Below are 15434 nucleotides of genomic sequence, written 5' to 3'. Positions count from 1 at the left end.
CCATTGCCTTGAAAAATCTAAAAAAAGAAAGGAGATGGATCTCCTTTTTACTACTCAGGAACCCATGTCAACAATCTGAGTCAGATCCTTTAGCCAATCAAGGAGATTTTTAACTTTAAAGACCTCTTAATGAAAAGAACTAGTCAAATTTTCATGAGCTTTAGAAAAAGCTAGTCCAGACTGCATGGCAGAGTCCTGGATCACATTTCTCTTATTCTACTAAAAAAAGTGTATTTCTTAGGACTGACTATATGTACAGCTGAACAAAGTTGGAGAAAAATTATGGAAGTATACTGAGTAGGGCCATTACAAATTTATGCTATATAACTTCAATTGGGCTCTAATTGTTTCAGTGCAAGCCTTTTATATCTCTTGAATGAACTCACAATCCCACAAACTAGTGGTTCTTCCAAACTTTTTCATCTCTCCTCAAATCTTCTTTGACTCTGAGAACTTTATTTCATATTTTACTCAAAAAATTAGAGGCCATTTATGAAGAGCTCCTAATCTCCTCCAAATCTCATATCATCTAGGTGTCTTCTGCAACTATCTCTTCCTTTACCTCTGTTTGCATCATGAAATGGGTCTTTTTTCCAAGGCAAATCCTTCTTCATGCATGTGATCCCTTTTCACTTTGTCTTTTACAGTAGATTGTTCCCTCTTTCATTTCTATTCTCTTCCTTTCTGTTGGCTGCTTCCATACTGCATATGTATGTCTTCCCTATCCTCAAAGAACCCCAACTTGATCCATCCTTTCCTATTAGTTATTACATATCTCTCCTTCAATTTGTAGCTGAATTCCTTAAGAAGATTCCACAAATAGGTACTTCCACTTCCTTTCTTTTAAATCTCTTCTTAACTTTTGGCAATTTGACTTTTGATCTCATTATTTAACCAAAAATCTGTCTTCAAAGTTACTAATGATCTATTTGCCAAATCTAATAGTTTTTCCTCAACCCTCATCTTTTTTTGACCTTTCTACAGTCTTTGATGTCAAACATTCTCTTATTGATAATCTTTTCTTTCTGTTTTTTTGGGGGGGGAAATTATTCTCTTCTGGTTCTCCTTCTACCTCTCTAACACCGCCCCCCCCCCCCGCCAAGTCTCTTTTGTTGAATTTGAATCCAAGTCATATCAGCTAACCATGGGTATCCTACAGGACTCTGTCTTGGGTCCTCTGGCCTATTCTCCTTCTATATTATTTAGTTTGGTGATCTTATTAGCACCCATGGATTCAATGATCATCTCTATGCTATGATGCTCAAATTTATTTATTCATCTCTAAACTCCCTGTTGCTCTTCAGTTTTGCATCTCTATCCATTGGACATCTCAAACTGGATATCCTATAGAGATCTTAAACTCAAAATGTTCAAGGCTGTATTATTTTTCTACCAAATTCTTCACTTTTCCTGACTTTTCTATTACTGTCAAGGATACCACCATCCTCCAAGTTACCTAACTTTAATTACAATTAGATCCTCAACTCTTTATTCTCTTTAAATTCCTAAATGCAATCTGTTGCTAAGGACTGTTGATTCTAACCGCCTACACATGTCCCTTTCTCTCCTCTGGTATAGGACTTCATCATGGATTAATGCAATATCCTACTCGTTGGGCTTCCTACCTCAAATCTCTCTTTGGAGCAGGCTATTCTCTACTTAGCTGCTGATCTGATCTTCCTAAAGCACACCTCTATCTATCTATGTAAGTCAAATAAACTATTCAATAAACTCCAGGCATTCCCTATTAGAATGAAAGAGAAAATCCTCTGTTTGACTTTTAAAGTTATTTATATCCTGGCTCTTTTCTACTTTCCCAGGCTTCTTACATATTATTTCCCTCTATGTACTCCATGATCCAGGGACATTGGCCTCCTTGCTTTCCTTCTTAAACAAAACATTCAATCTCATGACTACAGGAATTTTCTCAATATGTCTCTCTTTCCTAGAATTTTTTCCCTCTCTACCTCCTGTCTTTCTTCAAGTTCCAGTTAAAATACCACCTTCTCCAGGAAATCTATTCTGATCCCCCAAAGAATGAATCTTCCCTGTTGATATTTCCAATTCATCTTGTATATAGCTTATTTATACATAATTATTTGCATACTGTGTCTCCCATTAGACTGTGAGCACATTGAAAGCAGGGTCTCTCTTTTACCTTTCTTTTTATCCCCAGAACTAAGCATGGCATTTAGTATCTAAATGTTTATTGATCAACTGACTGACATTTTGGCCTTACTTCTATTCTGGCTTTTAAAATTCAACGTGAGCCATGAAGTATGTGACATATTTTGTCTGCCAATATTGAGAAGAGTGGGTAATAAAATAACATATCTGGGGCTAAGGCTGCCATGTGCCAAGATCTCAAAGCAGCTGCTGCAGTCAGCATATGTTATTAAACTTTTGAAGCACTTTAAATTCCTTGGTAAAATAACTCGATAAAAAAGACGCCAGTGAGATTCATCAGTCTGGAATATGTGGAACAGTATCTTTATTACATCATATATGATAATCTGTTAAATAAAAATGGGAAGGTGAGTGACAATAAGATCAGGAGTTCTCTTTTGGGGCTATATCCATTTCTGAAAAAAAAAAAAAAGTAAATCATTTCCAGAGTATGATTTTGTAAGACATAGGAAATCAAATTGGACTGGGAAGAGGTCCTTTCAGAATTTTTTTAATCTTTGTTTTAAAATGAAGCTAACCTTAGGCTAGCATATCCATGGAAATCCATTCTGACAATAAACCCCCAATTCCATATTCTCTTTTACTCTATTTTGGACAAGAGGGCATGGCAGTGAAGGTTAATGAATACATTACTGTGGTTCCTTAGTATTTAGTATGGTGTTCTGCTCACATAGGTTTCTCAAAACATATTGACCAATTGGTTGAGTGTCTCTAGAGAAGGGAATGAATATCTTAGCTCTTAGAATTTCCTAATAAAAATTATATAGGAGAATTATATAGAAATGGGGCAAAATAATACTGTATATGGCAAATACCAAATGGGCACATTGACCATATTATTGTGACTATAATGTTCAGAGCAAGATTAAAACAATTTGGGCCAGCTAGCTTTACTATATTCATTGGATTTTGGGTTTTGGTAGGGGAAAAAATGAGTATTTTGATTTTGCATTAAGAGAGGAGGGAGGCTTTCAGAGGTTTTTCTGAGGTAAAAAAAAAGTTTGATTTGTATCCAAGCAAATCCAGCACTTAAAAGTTTATTACCTAAATCTTATTTTCAAGGAGAGCTTTATTTTTTAACTCCCCCCCCCATTTCTTCAATCATTGATTGCCAAATAGAATATGCAGTCTCTTAAAGGACATTATTTATTTTACATTTTTAGTTAATTAATAGGTAGATTGTACCAATAGACAGGTCAGAATAAGCAATCAATTCTATATCTAGTTATCCCAATTGTTAGATATTTAGAAGTCATTGTCCTCAGAGCCTAGCATGCCCTGTGTCTGGCACCTAGGTGAGTAATCAACACTTATTGAATAGGATGGAATGTAATAGAACTGATATATCTATCTCTGTAATGGATTGGTTGGACCATGAGTTGTGGTCAGAATAATTCTTGAAAATATTCTGCTGCAATTTCAGAGTAGTATATTCCAGAGAATAGGCTTAGAACATTCCTTGGATACCTGGTCATTAGAGAGGAGTTCTTCAGGATCCAGGCCACTGCTGCTTAGGAAAAGAGCAGACTGCAGGTTGCCCCATAGGCTATGGAACAAATACTAATTGTTTCCCTAGAGTCCAAAACATTGGAGATATGAGTATCTTGGTATGTTGAAGCAATCAGCTGCTTCCCATTCACCCAAAAACACACTGAAAGAGACTCAGAGGACAGGTTAGGGAGACAAAAAACAGGTAGGCAGAGAGAAGCAGTCAGGCATATAGATAGAGAGATATGAACACAGATATATGTCTCCCTTCCCACCCCTCAAACAAAATCGAAGGAAAAGAGATTGAAAAAGAAAAGTGAAGGAAAACATTTCAGTGAGATGTTCCATTTTTTCTAGGAAAGACAGAAAGAAAAATAGTACATAACAAGGGACTTAGAGAGGGAGAGAGACAGGGACAAACAGACAGATTCAGAGGCAGACAGATAGACAAAAAAATTGACATTGTTTTTCTGAGGCAGAGCAAGATAGAGCTTTGGAGGTTGGAGCAAAGATAGGTAGAATTTTTTGATGGTGACTATCTTCTTTCTGCCAGTCTACTACTATTTCTCTGAAAAAGCTATATTTAGCTTGGGTATACAAAGCTTCATTTATCCCAAGATTTATAGAAATTCAGACCAGACTTGTATCATTATCAAATCACAGTCCTTAGAGGCACACTTGAGATAAACAAATTCAAGGCCTCAAAGTCCTGCTTATCTTGAGGTCAGTTTTGGAGCAATTTCAGCCCTTTAGAATGAAGCAATGAACTTGCAGGTAAGCCAAAAAGGACCTCTTTGCTGCTGAAATAGCTATTTACAGAGTCCTTGAAGAAGGTCCCTACTCAGAAAATTGACAGACTTACTCAGTACACAGTTCTGACAGAGTGAAGTTATGTGATGTTTTGGTCCATAGCAAGTTAGACATAAGAGTTAGGGAGGAAAGGATATAATAGGAAAAAAGAGAAAACTGATAGCCTGACAGACAGGGAGAAGAGAGAACAATTCAAAAGTCAAACACAAAATTAGCAGTAACCTGGAAGCATTTAGTATGGGGCAAATATTCCTGCAGTCCTCATAACCTCCCCAGAGGAGATTATCACATTACAGAATACAGTACAAAAACTGATTATCATAATGAACCACAGAAATAAAATTTAAGTTATTTTCAGTATGCTCTGTTTAAGGAGGCAGGGAAGTATTTAATATATTTAGAAAAATTTCTATAGAGTAGGTTTAAATATAAAAGACTTGACATGTGAAGAGGATCTTTTAGTTATCTGGAAAATTCATTTGTATAGAAAGTTCCCTCCTTGAGGATGCTAGAAATTAAAATGTTACTGTATTTTGCTCCAGTTCAGACTTAGGTAATGTCAGATCTCAAAACTGATGATATTCTATCTGGTATATATCTCATGACTTTGGTGGAAGAAGTTGAGAAACATCAATAGGTTAACATATTTTTCATTGTTCTAGTATCTTGTTTTCTACCAGTGAAAATTTGGAAAAAGAGGTCCTTTTAATCTTGCTTTTCAGCTAATCAGCACCAAAGAAGAGGGTCTTGTCCAGTCTCCTTTTTTTTCCTTGCTCTGTGCTCAGTCTAGGATAATTTCTCATTTGGGACCCTTGTCACATGCTACTGAGGATGAGCCATTTTATCTTTAGAGGTATTTGAAAAATACTGGCCCACAAAAACTTGACCTGAAGTCCACATATTTATTAGAAATAGTCTGAGGTAAAGGAAGGCGGGTTTTTTTTTTCCTGATTGCTACCTCTCTTTCCTGGTAGAATGTGCTTCAAATTCCCAATTCCACAAGAAAGCCAATGGGTAAGAGAAAAAAGATCTTTGGGTTATTGTGTGACAAGTTAGGAAAAGCCCTGGGTTGCTGCTCAGTGTTCCAGGTGTCTCTCATTGAGAATGTTTGGACGTAGAAGACTTCATCAAGTCTTGTTTCAGAGCATGGAAGAGGCTAAGGAGAGACTGGGCCCATATGTCTTTCTGGAACCCTTGGGCTAAGGCTGTTCTATAGGCCGTATAGGCTAGGGTTAGTGCTGTCCGTTCAAAGTCTTCTCTCTTGAGGACACCAATCCGTTCAGAGAGATGGGCACTCAGCCGTCGTATATCTGTGATGCTCTTAGGGATGATTTCATTGCAGATGGTGTTGAAGTCAGAGGCCTTCCGCAAGGAGGAGAGTTCCTCATCTTTGATGGAGATTCTTAGGTCTTGACTGATCTCAAGTTCAGCTAGAAGAAACTAATATGAGAAATAGAATATGGAAAAATAGTTTAGTCCGTTATTGATAAAGACTTAGCAGCATTCATTATTCTCATTCTCATCACCCTGCTTCTCTTTCTCTTTCATAAAATCAGAATTTTTGAGCTGGAAAGGAGACTTTGGACTCTAGTCCAACCCCAACATTTTTTTTAAAAAGAAGAAATACAATAAACATTTATTAAGGGCATAGTCTGTTTCAGGCACTATGCTAATAAGAAAGGAGAGGCAGTCCCTGCCCTCAAAGAGTTCACAATCTAATGGAGGAAGACAAATACACAAAAGGAAGTTAAAATGGTAATGACAGTGGAGTGGAATCCAAATACAGTTAATGGGAAATGCAGAGTTGGCTAGCTTCTGAACCCTCATTGAACCCCCATATCTAATCATTTCCAAATCTTGCTAAGTATATCTCAACTATCCCGTGAATCTTCCCCTTCTCTTCATTCACACTATCCCCGCCTTGATGTTTCTCACTTTTTTTATTGTTTTTTGAATTTTACAATTTTTTCACCCAATCTTGCTTCCCTCCCCCTACCCCCACAGAAGGCAGCTGATAGTGTTTACATTGTTTTCATGCTTTATACATTGATCAAAATTGAATGTCCAACTCCAACATTATACAGTTGAAATAACTGAGGTACAGAGAGGTAAGAAATGATTTGCTCCAGGTTATGTGGATGTTCTTAGAGCTCTGATCTCTTGACTATGAGTTTAATATCTTTTATGCTATATTGCTGCTGAGAATATAGAACCCTTATCCAATAATAGTAACAGTAGTAATAACTGACATTTATAGTTGACTTAATATTTGCAAGATTATATTATTTCATATGATTCTAAATATAAATCACTGATAACCTTGGTCAATTAACAAACAAACATATACTGAATACTTACTGAAGAGTTCCTTGCTAGGATCTGGGGAAGAGGTTAAGGGAAGAAGGTTTCCCCTTAAGCTTTCTTTACTTGGGGCAGCTAGGCAATGCAGTGGATAGAGCACTGGTCCTCAAGTCAGGAAGACCTGAGTTCAAATTTGGCCTCAGATACTTACTCTGTGATCCTGGGCAAGTCATTTAACTTGCTTGCCTCAAAACTCCCAAAACTTTCTGTTCTTCACACCTCTATTACAGTTCACTTCTGACAGAAACCTTGAACTGATTTACTTGTCCAAGGTCCCATACAACTGAATAGAATCCTGTTTTTTTGATTCAAAGTTCAATACTAAACTGCTAGATAGAAGTTTTATTTAAAAAAGTTTTAATGAGATTTGTTCCTTTTCTTTTTTCAAAAGTATCATTTCCCATAACTGTTTTTCCCCATAGAGGACCATTCCTTATGACAAAGAAATACAGTTAAGCAAAACAAATGTACTAATCATGTCTGACCTCATGTAACAGGTATCGGCCATTCTACTAAGAGAAGGGACTTCTTTGTTATCAGTTCCTGAGAGTCAAGACTAATCATTTCATTGATCAGAAATTTGATACATTTTAATGTTGTCTTCCTTTACATTTTTGTGGTTATTTTGTAAATTCTTCTCTTGGTTCTCCTTTTTTGCGCATAAGGGTGAACTAAAACTTATTGTTGTTACGTCCCAACCTGTCTTCTTAAAAAAAGGATGGTATCCTCCGAAGGAGGGGGGGAGGGCCATAGCCTACCTCATAGAGCAGGTCTACTTCCTCTAGAGAGTTCTGCAGAACTGGATTTGCTGGACCTGAAGATGATCTCTTTGATCTATGAGCCGAGGGGAAGAGCACAGCTGAAAGTGGAAAAAAAAATACACAGGGGTTCAGAGACAGGGATCTCAAGGTGTTGGGCATTAGCCAGGCAATTTTGCAATTGGTTGAAGGAGGGAAGACAGACTCTTTTGGTAATAAGCAACTAGTCGTGTGTGTGTGTGTGTGTGTGTGTGTGTGTGTGTGTGTGTGTGTGTGTGTGTGTGTGTGTGTGTGTGTAAAACTCCATCATTTTCCAAGGATTGAATATTGGACTGGGAAGTACCTAGTTACATATAACTATGTACTTATTACATCCTTACTTCACATATATTAAATTGCTTAGTATAGGACCTGATACATAGTGGGTACTATAGAAATGTTATTATTATTACTATTTTATTATTATTAGAATTCTTTCCTTGAGAAGGTTTGCTAGAAGCAAAGAGAGTCAAGACTATGGAATACATTTTTCAACACCCAGGCCTGATGTCCCTTCAAGGCAACACCTCTCATGTCTTGGATACCTTGGGCCAAAGATGTCTATTCTGCCACTTGGTTTTTCCTGGGGCTCTCATTTTCTAGCTCAGCATTTTACCTGGACTGACTTTCTACCCCACTGTACTAGGAAGGAGCCAGTTTTTTAACTTCCATTGATTTACTGTTCATTTCTGATGATTTTCCAGGTGAGAAGTAAAGAGGTTTTTGGTCAAGGGCTGCCTTCCAATAATAGGAAATTTGATGTCCATGACTGTCGAGGAGCCTATGCCAATGGGCAGCCTGATTACTCATAACATTAGTAGGATTCATAACTTCAGGATATGGTGTTCCTGGACACTGCCTTCCAGAGCAGTATTTGGCCGGAGGCTCTCTGGAGACCAAAGTCCTTTCTTTATTTAGGATTTTAGTGGTATAACTGACAGGTAGGAATTTCCACATTGGCCTTTTCAAAGAGTAGTCAGAGGGGATCTGTAACCTTAAGTAACAGTTGGAGTTGACATTTGTACAGCATTTTAAGGTTTTTGCATTTGTTACCTCATTTGACTGTTCTCTTGTCTCTATTCCTAGAGCCTAGCCTAATGACTGGAAGATTCTATTTTTTCAAGAAAATTTCTCTTAGATTTACTTGAGCAAACTAACCAGGAGGGTCTTACAGGTCTGGAGGTATCTTCTATCCCTCCTGGCATCCATAGGGGACTGGCCACCTCTTTGGCTTCTTATAATTCTTTTTTTTCTTTCTTCTTAACTTTTTTTTTCTTTTTTTAGGTTTTTGCAAGGCAAACGAGGTTAAGTGGCTTGCCCAAGGCCACACAGCTAGGCAATTATTAAGTGTCTGAGGCCGGATTTGAACCCAGGTACTCCTGACTCCAGGGCCGGTGCTTTATCCACTGCACCACCTAGCCACCCCTTTCTTCTTAACTTTTGTAGAATATAGTGGGTCAACTGATTTATAGGGGATAGAAGACAAAGATACTCAACCTTCTCTATTTTATCTTTTTCATAAAGTCTTATCTACTACTGCTAAATGGCTCAATGGATTGAATGTTGGATTAGGAATCTGGAAGACCAGAGTTCAAATGTGACCTAAGTTATGTACTAGCTGTATGACCCTGAGCAAGTCACTTAACCTCTGCTTCTCTCAGTTTCCTCATCTGTAAAATTAAGATAATAGCAGCTAGTTTGAAGGGATTTTGTAAAGATTAAATGTGGTAATGTTTATAAAAGACTTTGTAAACCATTAAGAACTATAAATATTGGTTGTTATTACCAAAACTGTGAAACTTGAGTTCCAGAAACATTCCTGGGAAGCAGTATCTTTTTTGCAAGGGTATAATAATATTACATGGAGATTGGGAGACCTTGTTTTCTGGGTAGAGGTAGAAGTTTTTAAAAAATAAATATTTATAGATATATTTTGTCTTTATATTATTTATATTTCTCACTGTATTTTTCTCCTGTTCCTCCCAACCTGTAATACTTATTATTCCTTAGGATAAACTAAGCAAAATTTGATGTCATATGCAGTAATGGGGTCCATAAGGAAACCAAAGTTCTTTTTCAGAGTAACAGAATCACAGAATTCTAGAACTGGGAAGGGACTTGGAGATCAGCGTCTGATGTCTTAACTGTAGCCCTGGTTATTTTTTTTTTGTCCTTTGTTATCAAAGAAGACCAAAATGACATCACTGTGTTTGAGACAAATTACAGACCAATGCAAGCTTGGAACGCTCTACCACAAGTTGGGCACAAATGGTCCATTACACCTGGGGTAGATACTCTAAACTGTAGCCCAAGAAGAAACTCAAAGTGATCACAGTGTAACTTAGTTGTCCCAAAGTTACAAAGCAAACAGGAATGGACTGGAGTAAGTGGATTGTTCAGTTTTCATTGTGAGCATTTACAATTCAGAAATCAGAGAATGCTACAAAGCAGGGCTGGATTTATTGTTGTGTTGTTTTGAGACTTTAGACAGTGTTGGAGAAAATGCTAATATGTAGAATAAACTTAAAATTGTCTTTTTTTTCCCCCCCACAGAAAGTCAAAGGTTTTGAATCTTTACCAGCACACATCGCTGAAGCTTGCACATCTGGGACCAGAATTCTAGCCTACCGGACTTCTAGTTTGGCACACATACCAGTGATGTCAAATTCAAACAGAAACAGGACTACTAACCCATACAGAAGGATCTCTGAGTTGCATATTAACTTGACTTTAAAATGAAATATTATTTATGCTTTTTAAATTTATTTTGTTGAGCATTTTTCAATTACATTTTAATCTGATTCAGATCTCTTGTCTCTCTTTTGTGTCTCTATGCATCTGTCTAACTGTATGTCTCTTTCCTTTGTGTTTGTCTTTGTCTCTGTTCATCTCTTTTTTGGTAGACTTTGCGTCTGTCTGTCTGTTCCTGTCTTTCTTTTTCTCTCTGTCCCTCTGTTTATCTCTTTGTCTTTCTCTAAGCTGAACAGAAACCATATATCCTGAGAAGGTACCTGGCTTGCTGGGGTGGGTGAGAAGACAGGTAAAGTTAGAGACTAGACTGGAGAAGATAGGTTGGTATGGATGAGATTGCTAGGGGTGGTGTGTATGTGTGTATGTACTGATGTGTGTATGTATACATACATTTATTATTTTTGGGGAGAAGAGAGCTGCAATACAATGGGGAAAAATAGAATAGTTCCTTTCATAATTAGAGATAATTGGTTCTTATCCTTTGTTATGGAAGACCAAATTGAAATTGATCAAATTGAGTCATATTACCTCCTAAGGGACAAAGGAGGGAGATGGTCCCACGGGTCCATCAGCCAGGGCAGTTGTAAAGGAGATCCCTGTGTGGGGCTGCAGATTGGACTCTATGGCTTCTGGGGGGTTCTTTCAGCCTCCTTGAATCTGTGGGTATCAGGGGGTGAGTGGTGCTCTTTAATTTTCTGCTGCCACAGAAGGAGCCCATTAGACCGTGGGCACCTCAGGGCCTATCTCTGATTGATTTGCTGCATGTGTGTATTTATTGGAAAAGAGCTTGGAGGCTTTGTAAGGTAGAAAAAATGTCAGAATCAATTGAGTTTTCTGTAATACCCAGGCCTCTTAGTTCTATCTAACTGAAGAGGAAGAATGTCCAGGCTCTCCCTTAGTCTCTCTGTCTGTCTGTCTCTGTCTCTGTCTCTTTCAGCCCTGTCCGTTACTCCTAGATCACATAAAACAATTTTCAGTTTGGCTTTTAAAGTCCTTCATAATTTGGTCCTTTCCTCCCTTTCCAGTCTTCTTAATCCTTTGCTCATTTCTATATATCTTACCCTTCAGCAGCCTCTCCCATCATGTCTGCCATTCTGCCCACTGGGTCCTCCATACCTGGACTCCATACCTACTGGTGGCTATTCTTTGGGCCTGAACATCTTGCTGCCTCATCTTGACCAGCTGACCTTCCTGTCTCAGTAAGACTCACTTAAATCTCACCTTCTGCAGAAGCACTTCCCTGTCCTCCCCACTGCTAGTTCCTTCTCTCTGGGAATACCTTCCATTGACTCTGTATGTACATAGTTGTTTACATCTTAATCTTGCTCCCATGATAGAATTTTTTTTCCCTTCCGTGTATTCTTATTTAGCACAACATACTTGTGGACTAATCGACTCCTTTATCTGCCACCCTATGGTTCTTCACACCATCTTGGTTCTAAAACTTGGCTGAGGGGCAGAACCCAGGGCTCATTTCCTATACATCTGTATTCTACAGAATACAATCTGTATTCTACAGAATAACAAAAATAACCCCAAGAGCTTCAGCTAACTATAAAGAGTAGCTTCAGATTATTATGATCCCTGGGTCTGTTTTCCATTAAGGAATCTTTAGACAGGTCTCTCAAGGTGTTAAGGTTTACCAGTCCCTCCTGAGCCTAGGTTCTGTACATTCTCCTCAGCTTATTGTAGACTTTGCCCAGTGTGTTTGTGTGTGTGCGTGTGTGCGTGTGTGTGTGTGTGTGTGTGTGTGTGTGTGTGTGTGTGTGTGTTCAACTCAGGCTGGTGACTAACTGACTAGTAATTCATTGTTCTGTCATTTTCTTTGGCTGTTTTGGGTTTTTCTCTCTTATATTTCAGAAAAAGAAACAACTCAGTTGGCTTTCCAGTTGTCAGTTTTGCTCCAAATGTCTGTACACTTACTTCTTTCTGTGATTTTATTGTGAGACAAACAGCCCAAATGGAGGGAGAATCTCAGCAAAGTGACTCCATTGAACAATGAAGGTAAGGAAATGAAGGGAAAAAGATGGAGTCTACATTCACCTTTTACCTTTTATCCTCCTCAAGGTGAAGGGACATTTAACAGAGTGCCCCCTAGGCCCTTCCCTGGCCCTGAGCTATTGTTCCTTTGAAATACCCTGTCTTTGGGAAGAGACCCTACCATCAAGATTCCTCCTTTGATCAGGTATCTTGCCTGCTCACATTCCTTCTGAAGAGATAAAGGACTAGGCCTTTCAATAGACTCTGCCTCCCAAAATATTGCAGGTCTTATCAACTGCCCAGTCTTAGATCCTATAATCCCCTATTATTAACTTCTTATGAACCTAAGACCCTCAGGACCTTGTTATTCACCCTGCTGCTGAACTCTTAGTGTTTCTGGATCTTTCTAGCTGCCCTTTCTATTCTGTGTTGTCTCCCCCTAATTAAAATGTACTCCTCTTGAGATCAGAGACTGTCTTGATTTTTCTCTTTGAAGCAATGTTTTAACCTGGTGGTTTGTACAAAGTAAGCATTTAAATGTCATTCATTTTTTTGTAGTGAGATGGATTTTAAGCCCCTCATTTTACAGATGAGGAAACTGAAGTCAAGATGAGCAAAAGGACTTGTTTAAGGTCACACAGCAGATAAATAACAGAGGCAGGATTTGAAGCCAGATCTTTGGACCCCAAATCCTGTGCAGTTTCTATCCTAAAGATTTGCTTTGTTCCTCACTGGGTCCTGCTCTTTTTCTTCTTTGTTGATGAACAGGGGGCTAGATTGGGTGACTAGGTTAGAGGGTCTGACTACCTACCAACTTTTGACCTCTTAGTTGGCACTTCTGGTTGGGGCAAGAATGAAGGGCCAGAAAAAGACAGAGTTCTTGCAAAGGATTCAAGGAAAGGAAGGACATATCCAACATCATCAGCTCATTGTGCCAGAAGAGATAAGCTTGCCTAGTTCCCTTCCTCTTACCCAGAGGGCAAGTAAATAGCCACTTCTCTAGAGTTGCAGGTCACCCTTGAGGGCAAGTTGTGTATCAGGACAAAGGATAGAAGATAGTGAGCTACAGTCACATCCAGGAAATACCTGTAGTTGAAATCCTGCCTTCAATACTTCCTTACTAGGAGGTCATGAGAAAATCACTTAGTCTGTGAGCCTCAATTCCTTCATCACTAAAATAGGGACAATCTTACCTCATTCATAGTGTTGTTCTGAAGAGAAAATAAGGCAGTGTAAGTAAAGGGCTTTGTAAAAACTGTTAAATATTATGATATTTAAGAGGCTATAATATAATTATTATATGGGCAAGGAAGATGGAGAAAAGAAAGTCAGAAAGATAGGGAGAAATAGAAGACAGAAAAGGAAAAAGAGGGTCTTTGGTAAGATTTGGCAAAGAGCACTTCCCATAATCACCTTGAATTTTATTTAATAGTTTTTGGTTTTGGATGTTTACTAAATGTTTGTAAGGATGATAATTAATATTTATATAGCACTTTTCTATGTGCTAAACATTGTACAATTATTATTTCATTTGATCCTTATAAAAAGGATAATAATAATAATGATATTGTTATCTCCATTTTACAGAGGGACAAGCGAGATAGAGGAAAAGTTAAGTCATTTGCCCAGGGTTTTTCAACTGACTTTAACCTCAGATCTTCCTGACTCCAAGCCTAGGGCTCTGTCCATTGTACCACCTGATGCTGAGGGGTTGATGATAATCCAGGTTTTTGAGAGTTGGGTTTATGGAACACTTTGTGTTTTCAATGTTCCTGCATTTAAATTATTCATTTGATTTATTTTCCTAGTAACCCCTAGAGGACAACCTGAGTCTACTTTGACTCTAAGTGAGTGCTGGGTCAATATTCTCAACCCCATGTCCCAATGTGAGTCTTTTTTTGGATTTTGCTCCTGTAATTTCTTATGCCTTCTTTCACATCTCTGCCATACTTCAAAAATCCACCTTCTTTGTGAATCCTTCCCAGATGTCTCAAGTCGTAGTGCCTCAGATCTCTTGGAACCTTTATTTATACTTCATTAGTACAATGATCATTTTCTAATTGTATAATAATAATAATAATAATAAAAAGTCGTGTAGTATTGTAGAAAGACCCCTGTATCTGGAATCCTGGGACCTGCTTTTGAGTCCTATTATCTGTCTGATGTTGCACAAATCGATTTGCCTCTCTGGGTCTCAATTTCCTTATCTATAATATGGAGTTAAATGAGGTAGCCTTTATAATGCCTTCTAGCTTTAAAGCCATGTTGTTGTGAATCTGAGTTTTCCTGTCTTTTCCTTCCTGGAATATATTATGTTGCTATTTTTCAGTTGGTTCAGTTGTGTCTGACTTTTTGTATCCTCATAGAATTTTCTCCATTATGTTATTGCCACCAGAGCTGAAACTAGAATAAGGCAGTTAGGGCTTTTTTCCCTAGGGTGTCAAATTTAGAGGTCCCTGATAGCACACAAAGTCCTTCTGTAGAAAAGACAACATAGCCTAGCACCTAGTTAGCAAGAAGAGGTAATTAAAATAAGAAGCTACCAAATGGTCCCATTCTTAGGAATCCTTAGCAGTGGCCTTACAATGTCCTAGAAGCTCTGTCCATAAGGGTCTGTATTCAGGCTTGAGAGGAAGTACTCTCATACTTCTTGTCTCAAGAATAATCTGTGTTGTCCCACACAGCACAATAGTTAATAAAAATTATCTCCTCTTGTCATGTATTATTTGGCATTCAGAGTTCATATTGGTTATTTCTCAAACTTTACCTTCTCCTTTCTCTCCTTCCTCTTATCACTCATGGGAAGAAGAAAGGCTGGGCTGTCTACTTGAATTTTTTTTCTCTAGGTTTTCTTTTTTCCAGGTAGGTTTTGAATTATATATATGAAGTCTATAGCCGATGGAGAAGATACTGATTTGAAAGAAGTCCAAGAACGCTTTCATTTGGAGGCCATTCAGTTGTTCCCCAAAGTACAACTAATTTGCTGCATGGCCCTTCTCAAAAGCAAGATAGAGTGCTAGTGTCCGAACCTGGCCCTGCTGTCTATTTGTGATCTCAAGA

The 15434-nt window shown here is 38.1% G+C and overlaps 1 protein-coding gene across 1 annotated transcript in view; it reads right to left on the bottom strand.

The window, feature by feature from the left end:
- Window positions 1-2451: 2451 nt before the first annotated feature.
- Window positions 2452-15434, bottom strand: part of FAM180A (family with sequence similarity 180 member A) — a 28631-nt gene continuing 15648 nt past the window's right edge. The window contains exons 2-3 of the mRNA XM_074193610.1: window positions 7605-7705; window positions 2452-5925 (exon numbers count right to left, since the gene is read on the bottom strand). Coding sequence (XP_074049711.1) covers window positions 5581-5925; window positions 7605-7705 — 446 coding nt within the window. The 3' untranslated portion in view covers window positions 2452-5580. The remainder of the gene's footprint in view (window positions 5926-7604; window positions 7706-15434) is intronic.

Source organism: Macrotis lagotis, chromosome 7 (genome assembly GCF_037893015.1).
Source record: "Macrotis lagotis isolate mMagLag1 chromosome 7, bilby.v1.9.chrom.fasta, whole genome shotgun sequence".
NCBI lineage: Eukaryota > Metazoa > Chordata > Mammalia > Peramelemorphia > Peramelidae > Macrotis > Macrotis lagotis.
Note: the sequence above shows the minus strand (reverse complement) of the source record. Positions and strands in the feature narration are given on the sequence as shown.